General features: G+C 43.7%; 1 protein-coding gene across 1 annotated transcript in view; it reads right to left on the reverse strand.

The window, feature by feature from the left end:
- Window positions 1-7,365, reverse strand: part of BOLL (boule homolog, RNA binding protein) — a 37,373-nt gene extending 30,008 nt beyond the window's left edge. Inside the window, exons 1-2 of the mRNA XM_056111899.1 lie at window positions 7,345-7,365; window positions 1,524-1,667 (exon numbers count right to left, since the gene is read on the reverse strand). Of these exons, the coding sequence (XP_055967874.1) occupies window positions 1,524-1,667; window positions 7,345-7,365 (165 nt within the window). The remainder of the gene's footprint in view (window positions 1-1,523; window positions 1,668-7,344) is intronic.
- Between the last annotated feature and the right edge of the window lie 5,061 nt (window positions 7,366-12,426).

Genomic DNA, 12,426 nt, shown 5'->3' on the forward strand with positions numbered 1-12,426 from the left:
GCTCAGTGGCAGAGTTCATGCCTGTATGCATAAAGCCGTGGGTTCAATCCCTGGTACAAAAACAAAGATTGACTATTAAATGAAATAGGCTTTTGGCTTCTGAAAATAAGAGATTAAAAAATTTAAAGACTGCTAGCTGCTTCAAAAAAATCTATTTCCTTGATAGCATTTCAGTAGTTTCAGAAAAGGTATGAAAGGGACTTGAGGTTACCTTAAAATTACGACTGCATTCTAACAATGGCCCTGAGTTTACACTGAAGCTGGTAAGACTTCATTAACCTAGAATAACCTCACTGTACAAATGTTTACATAAACTTACAATTATTAAAAATTATGCTAAGCTATTATAATTATGAATAATACTAAACTTGAATATTTATGATTAGCAATTAATATTTTCCAAAAACAGAACATCTTTTTTGAAAAAATAGTAATTTTTCTTGCTTTAGTAACCTAATAATATAATTAATTCTCATTATTTTGACAAATATTTATCTTAAGAAGAAAGAATTTTATCCAAATTGTGACAAATTATAGGAAAATTATTAGTGACAAACGTCAAATATTAAGGTATTTTAAATTAAGAAAGATGACTCCCTAATATTAAATACAAAATATAAAGCTTGGAAATTCCATATATCCACTTGTCCATGCATACTTTCCCTATTTTTGTTTATGAAGATGTTACAAAACATCTTACAAATGAGTAAAATAGCTAATTATTTAATATCTTACTATAAAATGACATATTCTATCAAGGACACAGGCCATTTTTAGTAATCAAATTATAAAATAGCTGCTTAAAAGCATTTGCAAAAGATGCAGAACTCAAGAATCAAGAAAAATTGGGATAAAGAAACTGGATTTCTTAGGATGAAGTTGTGTGGAATTTAAAAAATAAATCTGGCCTTCATTTTCTTTTTCTTTCATTACTGTTTATGAGCCACAGATGGTGGTGCTCTGGGGGCATGAGGAGTCAGGATTGATCCCAGGCCTCCTGCTTACAGAGTATGCAATCAACCCATTGAGCTACCTTTCCAGTCTCTGAATCTTCTTTTGATAAAATTAAAATCTCTTATATGGCCCAATGGAATTCTAGGCAAGAAAGTATAACTGGTCTGATATGGTTAAATATAGCTAAATGAAGAATAGGGAGCTACAGTCTTTCCCTGTAAGTAACTGGGAGTCTATAAAATCTACACCCTTTTATTTGGTGCTCCCTTCTCTATCTGAGCTCCCTTTTCCCCTAGCATGTGTGGCTGACTGAAAGAAAAAATAAAACAATTTTATTTACAAAAAAAATCTACACCCTATTTTTCTTGGATGTGAATTGGACAGTTATATATGCTTTATTTTACATATATTGCTATTGTAAACATTTTTTATATTAAGACAATTTGAAGCCTACTAATCACCATGCTAATAGTAATGTTATTTTTGTAAATGAACAAAAAAGTGCTGATAAATAAAATAACTTGTTATGCAAAAAGACACACTAACACATGAATTTAAAAAATCGGTACCTTAAAGTCAATTCCTCCTACAAAGATGCGATTAGGGATCACTGTTCCATATCTTGGGGCACTTGTTGGGTTATTCAGAGGCACAGGTGACACAGGATTAGGGGATGGAGATAATGAATCTGTTTGCGTCTGATTTGATGTCTGCTGTAAAATAAAGTTCTTTTAAACTTTCAGCACTTTTTAAAATAAGCTTTAATGTAATCCAAAATTACCTTTCAAAAAACACAAGCCATTTAAACTTCAGATATATGACTTTTTTTTTCTTTTTGGGTCACACCCAGCGATACTCAGAGGTTACTCCTGGCTCTGCACTCAGGAATTACTCCTAGCGGTGGTTGGGGGACGATATGGGATGCTGGGGATCGAACCCAGGTTGGCCGCGTGCAAGGCAAATGCCCTACTCGCTGTACTATTTCTCCAGCACCAGATGTATGACTTTCTTTTTATTTATTTATTTATTTTATTTTTTATTTTTTGCTTTCTGGGTCACACCCGGCAATGCACAGGGTTACTCCTGACTCTGCACTCAGGAGTTACTCCTGCAGGTGCTCAAGGGACCATATGGGATGCTGGGAATTGAACCCGGGTCGGCTGCATGCAAGGCAAACACCCTACCCGCTGTGCAATCTCTCCAGCCCCTCCCCCCATGTAAAGGTAAAGGCCCTCCCGTTGATCGTCGATTTGCTCGAGCGGGCCCAGTAACGTCTCCATTGGAGACTTTGTTGTTACTGTGTCTGGCATATCCAATACTCTCGGTAGCTTGCCGGGCTCTCCGAGAGGGGCGGAGGAATCGAACTCGGGTCGGCCATGTTGGCCGCTTGTAAGGCGAACGCCCTACCCGCTGTGCTATCGCTCCAGCCCCATGTATGACTTTAAAATGTAGGCTTTTAGACTTTACTTTTACTCTAACATCATGAAGATTTTAATTAGTTAATAGTTTCTGGGGGCAACAAAAATATAGAAACTGCAGAATTTACTCCAATACAGAGTACTTAAATATATTATTCAAATATTCTTAATTATTGTTAAATATATATTAAATATGTTATTAAATATTATTCAAATATTATACATAATGAACAATATAAAACTCAAAAAGAACTTTTTTTATTTTTTTATAATTTTTATTTATTGAATCACTGTGAGAGCAGTTACAAAGCTTTCGCGTTTAAGTCTCGGTCATACAATGAAACACCTGTACCTTCACCAGTGCCCATTCTCCACCACCAAAAACCCCAGTATACCCCCATCCCACACCCTCCCCCTACCTGTGGGGTATTACTCTCTCTCTACTTTGATTACATTCAATATTCAAAAAGAACTCTGAGGAAGAGAAAAGGAGCCCTGGACAGCTGAAGCTGGTCTGGTGTTAAAAGTTGACTGGAACTCACATCTGGACTGGGGTGTTGTCTTGTAAACAGATAACATGTAAGTTAAAAACTTTATAACATATAAGAAAACTCTTTGGTGAAGAAAAAACCAAGACCACTTCATAAACATGTCTGCAAAAAAAAAAAAAAAGCTCTGGCCAAAAATAAAAGCATTGTCCAAACTGCAAGAATCACTAAATATCCCTCTATCTTATATAAAGAGTTTGTAAGTTACTTCTTTTATTTACCAATCTTCAGCCTAAGTTGATTTTTCTTGTCTTCGAGATAAGAACTAATATACACAAGTGTAGAATTATTCCTACTTCCCATCAATATGAATTTTAGAGTAAAGTCCTTATTCCTCAAACCATCTCTAAAATTTGCTTACAAGTCTAAATCCTTTATACCCTTTTATGGAGAGGATTCAGGGTAATGTTCCTCCTTGTAAGGATTCCATAGATCCAATTTAATTAAACTCTGGGCTTAATTAAATATTAATTTAATTAATCATCAATTAAATAGTTAAAAATTAATTATCAATTAATTGTTAATTAATTAAATTCAATAGATCCAATTAAATTAAACTCTGTTCCTGTTACAGGTATTGGCTATAGGGCATTGATAAGTTAATAAATTCTGACGTTCAAGTTAGTAATTTGCTCATTAAATTGTTCTCAAGTTAAAAATTTTTAAGTGGTCTTTCTCTTTAAGATTGGATTCATAAAATATAGATTAAATTTCATAAAATTATATACATATAACTATATAACAAAAATAAAGTTCAGTATATATTGATCTGCTCACAACCTTTAAGTCAGAAAATCTTCTATATTTCGTTTTTTTGCCACACTGGGAAGGGCTTGGTGTCTGCTCCCTGTAATCTTGGAGGACCAGCCTTACTGGAGACTGAGGCAGGTTGGCCATGTACAAAGCAAGCAAATGCCTTAACCTCTGTAGTCTTTTTCCAGCCCCAATAAACTACATTCAGATGTTCACAAATATTAATAAACAGGCTTTTGTACTATGACAAAACAGTAGACTAATACATTTGAAAAAAAAAATCCCCACTACTTGAGTATAGAATTTTGAAGAGAAATTGAATAGAATTTTGCTAATTATTTCTTTCTGGGAACATTAAATAAGTTTCTGAGACAGTCTAACTTACTAAATGCGTATTTCAAAAGTTTGAGGTTCTGGACTGGATAGTACAGCAAATGAGGTGCTTGGCTGGCACTGCATATGCACATCTCAGTCCACCTTGAACTGCCAGGACTTAGCCCTGAGCACAAAGCCAGGAATAAGCTCTGAGCACAACTGGGTGTGGTGCCAAAACAAAACATCACCCCTCCCTCAATAACCCTGAAAGTTTGAGTTTCTAATTTCAATTCTCTGAGCGACAGAAATGAATTTTCAACTTAGGTAATGGAGTTTTTTTTCCACATCTATTCTCTTTATCAGCCAGGAGTAAAACCAAAATCCCTAATTTCCTTAAGAAGTTCAGAGAAATGGTGATGATAGGGCTATTGCTGGACCTCAGACATTCCAGTATCCATCTAGTTTTGGAATGGGGGAGGGAGGGACTATTTCCTAATAATGTAGTTCATAAAAACATATATTGAACTGCAAAAAATAAATAAATGGGCTGGAGCAATAGCACAGCGGGTAGGGCGTTTGCCTTGTTTGCCGATCAGGGTTCGATTCTTCCACCCCTCTCAGAGAGCAGGGCAAGCTACCAAGAGTATCTCGCTCAATGGCAGAGCCTGGCAAGCTACCCCTGAGTATTCAATACACCAAAAACAGTAACAACAAGTCTCACAATTTGTTTTGAGACGTGACTGGTGCCCGCTGGAGCAAATCGATGAACAGGAGGACAGTGCTACAGTGCTACACATTTAAGAATTATTTTGCAGTTTCATATCCTTTCTGGGGATTTGGAGGTGATTAGTACTTTAAGTCATTTGTAGGAAATGGTGGCCTCAGAATGAAAGATTCTGGGATACCTCGTTTTATTTTTCACCTCTGGATTTGTTGTGCTAGAAATAATAAACAGAATAAAATGAAACAAAAAACTCTTGTCACTTATCAGAGGTGTGAGAGGAAAGAGTGTCACATTTTCAATCTTGAGAAATGAGACAATATTGAGAAAAAATTTAACTTTCATATCCACTTCCCTACACTCTGAGGTTTCCAAGGTGCCACTCTATTGCCAGCATAAAGTGTGCCATCCTCCCCGCCCCGCCCCCTCCCTCCCCGCCTCCCTCCCCCCCCTCCCCCGCCTTCGTACTCGCCACTTTTGAACATGCGATAATGATATTTTTCTCTTTCACTATCAGGTGCATGAGGAAAGGGCTTGGCCTGTTGGCTGTCTTATCTAAGGACGATGGGACATAGTCCGGGAATCAATGATTTATTGGTTGAAGGAATACAATTTTACCAGCTTGCCCTACGCCAGCCCTCATCCTGGGGGTTTTAAGAATACTTTTGAGGGGCCAGAGCAATAGTACCGGGCTAAGGCACTTGCCTTGCAAGCAGCCCACTAGCACTAGGGTCCGATTTCCTCTCCCCCCTCCGGCACCCCACATGCCCCCCCCCTCCACCCAGCACCTCCAGGAGTGCTCTCTGGAAGTGGCCACAAAACAAAACCAAAAACAACCAACACAATCAAGGGGCCAGAACGATAGTACCAGGTTAAGGCACTTGCCTTGCATGTGGCTGACCCTGGTTCCATCTCCGGCATCCCATATGGTCCCCCGAGCCCGCCAGGAGTGATTCCTGAGTGAAGGGCAAGGAATAAACCCTAAGTGCCACAGGGGTGTGCTCCCCCAAACAAACAAACAAACAAAACAAAAAAATACATGGTTGGGGGGGGGCAGAGCAATAGTAGACCAGGTAGGGTGTTCGCCTTCCATGTGGCTGATCTGGGTTCAATTCCCAAGCCCCACCAGGAGTTATTCCTGAGCGAAGAATCAGGAGTTCCATCCTGGGCACCACTGGGTGTGACCCACCCTCCCAAATCAAATATCAAAACCAGAAAACAAGAAACCCCCCACAAATGCGTTCGTGAGACGGGACAGTACAGCGGCTAGCATGCAGCAGGCCAGGGTTCAACTCCCCCGAGCCCCACCATGAGTGAACCCCTGGGCGAATACCCAGAAGCCAAGCCCTTGATCACCATCGGGTTTCCCTGCTCCCCGGCCTCCTGCCTCGCTTCCCCGCAACCTGAACACAAAAAAACAACAAGAATACAACCAGAATACATTCATCTCAGCCAAGGGCAAAAGCCAGAAGGCTCTTTTGAGGTCCGTGATGCACCCAGCTAAACCCCAAAGCAAGCCTCAAAATCTGAAGGCGGGGGATTTTACAAACCTAAGAACGGTCCCAGGCAGGTGCGCCCAGCAGCGCGAGGGGCGGGCGTCGGAAGAAAGGGCGCTTAGCTTAGCCAAATGCCCGCACGCGCGCGCGGTTTAACACTGCCAACGTGGCCCCCGCCGGCGGGGGGCCCTGCTCCTGCCACCTCCCCCTCGGAACTAGCCTGGAGACGGGTCCTCTACTTTGCCACCCAGCACCACGGGGAGAGGGCTGGCTAACCGTCGCAGTCACGGGTTCGGCGCTCCGTCCCCTCCGAGGCCAACAAGTCGAGGCGCTGGGGGAGATGGCCGTGGCCACAACCTCCTCGGGTTCTCTCGGGTCATCGTGAACTTGGGCACTGACACGGGGATCCACCCCCTCCCCACCAAAGTGCGGGAGGGAAAAGAAGGCAAGCCAGCGAGAAATTTTGTCCCGCAAACCCGCCAGCAGCAGTGGCGGGAACCCTCAACGGCACCGACCGGGGACGTCGGCCTCGTGTGCAGCCGGCTCGGCCGGGCCTCGCGTGCGGCGCGCTGATTGGGCGCCGGCCGGCTGCGGGGCGGGGCGCGGCGGCACGTTGCCGTGGCTCCTCCCCCGCCGGCTCCGCTCTGCCCCGGCCGGGCTTGGCCCGGAGCAGCGGGTGGGGGCGTGTCCACCTGCTCCCGGAGCATCAGCCGCGGTCCGGAGCCCCTGGGGCGCCTTCCCGCGCCTCCCCTTTCCTCACCCCACCGGCCTTCGGGGGAGAGGAGGCGGCAGCCGGCAGGGTTACTCCCCGTCGAGCTGAAACGAGCGTCAAAGACGCGGTCCAGCCCCGTTTCGACGGGAAAAAAAGCGCTGTTTCCGCCACCCCAGCCCGGCCCGCTGCACCCCCGAAACCTCCCGAAGTCGCTGGTGGCTTCTCTGCCCACCGGTCTCCAAGTCGAGTCCCGGGCAGTGGGGGGACCGCAGATGCCCACGGAGCCTGCAAGGCGGGCCGGCTCTCGAGGCGGCCGCGGGCGCGCCCCGTCCACCTTTCTTCCCAACGAAATCGCAGCCTGGAAGGCACCAGTCCCCCTCCCAGGGGTCACCGTGATGCTCTTTTCACACGACCCACGGGTACTCACCGCCCGGGACTCGGTCTCCATCTTCCTCTCCACGTTTCGAAAAACCCGGCTTGAGGGGGAGATAAAGAGAAGAGGGGCGGGGGTGGGGGAGGAGCGGGAGGGAGGAAACGACGCGAAACTTCTCAAGTTTGAAAGCACCTTCACGCCGAGGGGAGCAGCACCACGTTTCCCGCCCGAGACTCTCTCCCCCTGGCGGTGACCGCGACGGTGGCAGCTGCAGGGGCGCAGGCTCGGACCCCCGGGGCCTGAACCTGCCACCCGGAGGTGGGGGTGGGGAGTGGCTGGCGACAGTCGCTGCGCCTCGGGCCGCGGGGCGGGTGCAGCAGCTCGGGCAGGGCGCGGGTGGGCGGGCGCCTTTCGGCCTTGGGCCCTCGGTCTCCGGATCGGACCGTCTCAGGACAGTGAGTGGTTGGGTTGTGCTATCTGGCCACTTCCAGAGATCACTCCTGGAGGTGCTGGAAATCGGACCCTAGTACTAGTGGGCTGCAGCGAGGTCAGGGACCCCTCTCGTGCTTTCCGGCCCTGCGGGACTCCACGCAGCGCATGCCTGTACCCCTCTGCTGCGGAGCCCCGTCGGCCTCTTAGATGACTGGTTCTCCCAACCGTGACCCCCCGGCTTTGCAGAGGCGCGGTCTTAAGGCCAGGCCAGGAGGGAAGTGGCGGTGACCTTGCGGTGGTCGCTGTCGCTCATCTCCCTCTTGGTCTACTCCAGCCTGAGCCCCAGCCTGCTGAGAACTGCTTGGCCTCTAGGCAGTCCGCAACCTCCAGAGCGGTGCATTACACCTTCATAGAGAGGTTGTGTAACTTGGTTTATGATTTGGGGGGGTGGGGGGCACACCTGATGGATCCCTGGCTTTGCGCTTAGGGGTCACTCGTAACGGTGCTTGGGGCACCTATACGATGCCGGGCATTGAACCTGGGTCTGCCACTTGTAGGGCAAGTGCCTCAACCCCTATACTGTCTCTTTGCCTGGGCTTTTGTGTCTTTACAAACTAGTTTAAAAGTAGATTTCTTTCTAATTTACTATCAATAAATGATTTGCATGCTTATTTTATATACCTGTGTACTGGGTTTATGTCAACATCTCTCAGGTGAGAAAGGATTGCGGCTGGAAAAAGTTAAAAACAAACAAACAAACAAAAAAAACTCTTGTCCTAGAGCAGCTTTATGTGGCTGTTCAATAGCTCTGGAATTGATCTTTAGTACTGGGCTTTCCTCCCCCACTCCCACTCCGCGGAGTAATAATGACACACTTGACTAGGCATTACTATACTCGAGCCCAAGTCTTTTTCAGTTGTAACCATTTATTTTCTTTCTTTTTTCTTTTTTTTGGGTCACACCTGGCGGTGCACAGGAGTTACTTCTGGCTCTGCACTCAGGAGTTACTCCTGGCCGTACTCAGGGGACCATATGGGATGCTGGGAATCGAACCCGGTTCGGCCGAGTGCAAGGCAAATGCCCTACCCGCTGTGCTATCTCTCCAGCCTTCATCACCATTTATTTTCACTCTAGTGGTTGTTCAGTCGGTGACATACAAACTAATAAAATTTAGGGAACACTGACAATTTCAAGGCCCACATTCGGTCCTTATGGAGATACTATATATTTATAGTATGGCTATGGTCTGCTTGTATCTTTGGATTCTTACACCAAAATAAAATATTTTAAAATTTGAATGAGTCATATAAGTTACACAACTCAACTCAGTAGACAGTTTTTATTGTATGCAGTACATGATACTATTTAGTAGGAACACAAACAATTTTTGTCCTGGTGGTGTTCTAAGAGAGGAGAAAGAATGGTTATTCAAAATAGCAATTATATCAAACATACTGATAATAAGATTCAGGCAGAATAAGTTAAGTGGTTTTTAGGTGTGATCCAGGTTGTGTGTCAGCATGGAGAACAGCATCATATAATGTCTAGGACAGTGGAAGGGAACCATCAAGGCTGGAATGCTGGCCCAGCTTCTGGAAGGTCAGAAGAAAACCTGTCATGTGCCAAGTAGCTAGTTATGCATGTTTTTAAAAAATAAAATAAAATCTTAGTTACCATTTTTTTCTACTGGTCTCTTTTTCTGTCTGGAAATCGGAACCTCAAAAGTAAGAATGGGGCCAGAGAAATAGAACACTAGTTGAGATGCTTGCCTTGCATAAGGCTGACTCTGGTTTGTTCTGAGCACCACATAATGTCTCTCAGGTATCTCTGAGTTATCCCTGGACTCAGAGCTTGGAGTGAGCCTTAGGTACCATTGGATATGGCTCCCCACCCCCACATAGGGAAAGGTGACATGTACTCATACTGCTGGTAAGGAGTAGATTTCAAAAATAATTTTCAAAAACTTAATTATATTTGACTTCATTACCCATGCACAGTGCACTCTGCCATGCTACTTACACCATAGTATAAAGGACTTAGAATTTTATTCTTGAGAACTTTCTGAAGGGGTTGAATGGTGTGAAAAATTAGGAGGTGATAAAAATGGCGTAGGCACCTTCAGAGTGAAAATAAGCAGGCAAAGAAACAGAGACAAGCAAGTGAGATGTGTGTTCAAGGGAAAACACAGACTTGAAGAGCAAGTCAAAAGTGGGGGAAATTATTAAGATATTTTCCTAGAAAATGACCTTTAAGTGGCTGGTAACATAGAATTGAATTAAGAAAGTACTGCTAATGAAAATGAATGGGGATCTTAAAAATGTATCATTAGTCAGAAAAAGTTCTGGAAAAAGGTATAGACGAAATCAAAGAGAAATGAAGACTTCTGGATAAAATGGTGCTGCTAAGGATTCATTTAGAAATCTCAAGTTTCAAATTCTGGAAATGTTTTTGACAAATTTCAAGGTGCAAGGCAGATCAGATTGCCTAAATAAACCATTTTCTTATGTTTTCTGCTGGCATCAGATTGTCACTTGTTTCTTTCCTTCATACACTCTGCTCAGGACATAGTTCTTGTTTCAGCAATTTATCCAAACTTTTTTTTTTTTTAACTTCTCTTCCTTCCGGAAAGTTTTGCCATTCTTGCTCTTAAGTTTTTCAGTTTCACTTTTCTAACTCCTGACATTTATTTCAGGTAACACTTTTTGGGATAGCTCTTTGGATAAAATCTCTAGAGCATTGACTTAGATAATCATTGTGTGCCCCTATGAGTCTGCTTTCCCTTGAACGCTTTTTATTTATTTATTTATATTTATTTATTGAATAACTGTGGGAAAAGTTACAAAGCTTTCAGGTTTAGGTCTCGGTCATGCAATGATCAAACACCTTTCCCTTTACCAGTACTTATTTTTCACCACCAAGAACTCCAATATACCCCCTCCCACCCCTTCCAATGCCTGTGAGGCAGATGAATTCTACTTAATTCTCTATCTACTTTGATTACATTCATTATTTTGACAAAAGATGCACCCATTATTGTTTAGAGTTTACACCCAACAAACAAAACTTCTGAAAAGGCATTGTGAAATAATTTGTTTTCTACAGCTGGTTATGAGAACCATAAGATTTTGGATTTCTGATATTTTACTTATTAAGCCTGGAAGGATTTCTGCCAAGAGCCAGATAATTACGAGATTGGTTTCTGTGGCTCTGGAGCCATGGCCATGCCGGAGAGCTGCTCATGGGGGGGGCAACTCATGACCTCGGTAGGGCATGAAGGACAAGCTGGGAACCCCCCCCTTCCCATGAGGTTGCAGTTGCCCCATCACCTCTGGCTCATACCTGACTTTCCAAAAAGCTCTGAGGCGCCTTGAAGGCTTTTTAAACTGTGGGGTTTTACCCCATACATAGTAACTGAGGGTTGTGAACAATTTATTTCACAATGAATTTATGATATATTTTTGTTAAACCTTCATCAAACCGCAGAACTATTTTGTATACCTAGAGGCATGTAAACATTTCTTTGATGAAAAGCAGTCATGAGTGGAAAGAGTTTAACAAGTGTTTAAGGCACATAATTTTGCAATAATTAAGATCTGATCCTTGCTTTCTGAAGTCTAGTGAAAGAAGCATCTAAATAAGTAGAAAATCAATATACTCATTATGAAAGCATAGCAGCAGAAGAGTTTCCAGGTACAGGAACAACCCCAGATTAAGAACTGACTTATCCTATAGATAAAACAACATGAGGGGCCAGAGCGATAGTACAGTGGGTTGGGCATTTGCCTTGCAGGTGGCCGATCTGTGTTGATCCCCAGCATCCCATATTCCCCAATCACCACCAGGAGTAATTTCTGAGTGCAGACAGAGCCAGAGTAACCACTGAACATCATCAGTTTGTGACCCCAAAAAACAGAAGCAACCAACCAACCAAACAAACCAAAAAACAACATGAAAGGACATTTAAAAGAATTTATTTGCTTCCATTTTATTTCTTACATGTTGCCAAGTATATTAACCTATTTTATTATCATTAAAGCTTATTATAAATCTATTGTATATTATTAGGAGATTGGTTTTTCTCAAAAGTATCTGGATACTTGAAATAGGAAATGAGTTTGTTATAGATGGCCACTACTATCTTTTTATTTATTTATTTATTTATTTAGCGAAACACCATGAAGTACAGTTGTAGACTTACAAAATTTCGTGCTTGGGTTTCAGTTATATAATTATCGAGTACCCATCCTTCCACCATCAGTCCCCATTCTCCACCACCAATGATCCTAGTAGCCCTCCCACCCCCAGACCCCCTTCCCTCCCCCACACCTCTGTAGCAGGGCATTCCCTTTTGCTCACTCTTTCCTTCAGGGTCTTGTGGTTTGCAATAGAGGTATTGAGTGGCCACTACTATCTTTTTTTTTTTTTTACTTTTTTTTTTTTTATTAGTGAAACACCATGAGGTACAGTTGTAGATTTACAATTTTTTGTGCTTGGGTTTCGATTATACAATGATCAGATACCCATCCCTCCACCAGTGCCCATTTTGCACCACCATGGATAATATCCCCCCACCCCCACCCCCCATCCCCCCCGTCTCTGTGGCAGGGCAATCCCCTGTGTTCTCTCTCTCCTTTTGGGTGTTGTGGTCTGCAAAAGAGGCATTGAGTGTGGCCACTACTATCTTGAGGAAGGCTCCCATCTCAC

The sequence above is a fragment of the Sorex fumeus genome, unplaced genomic scaffold, assembly GCF_029834395.1.
Source record: "Sorex fumeus unplaced genomic scaffold, SorFum_2.1 ptg000014l, whole genome shotgun sequence".
Taxonomy (NCBI): domain Eukaryota; kingdom Metazoa; phylum Chordata; class Mammalia; order Eulipotyphla; family Soricidae; genus Sorex; species Sorex fumeus.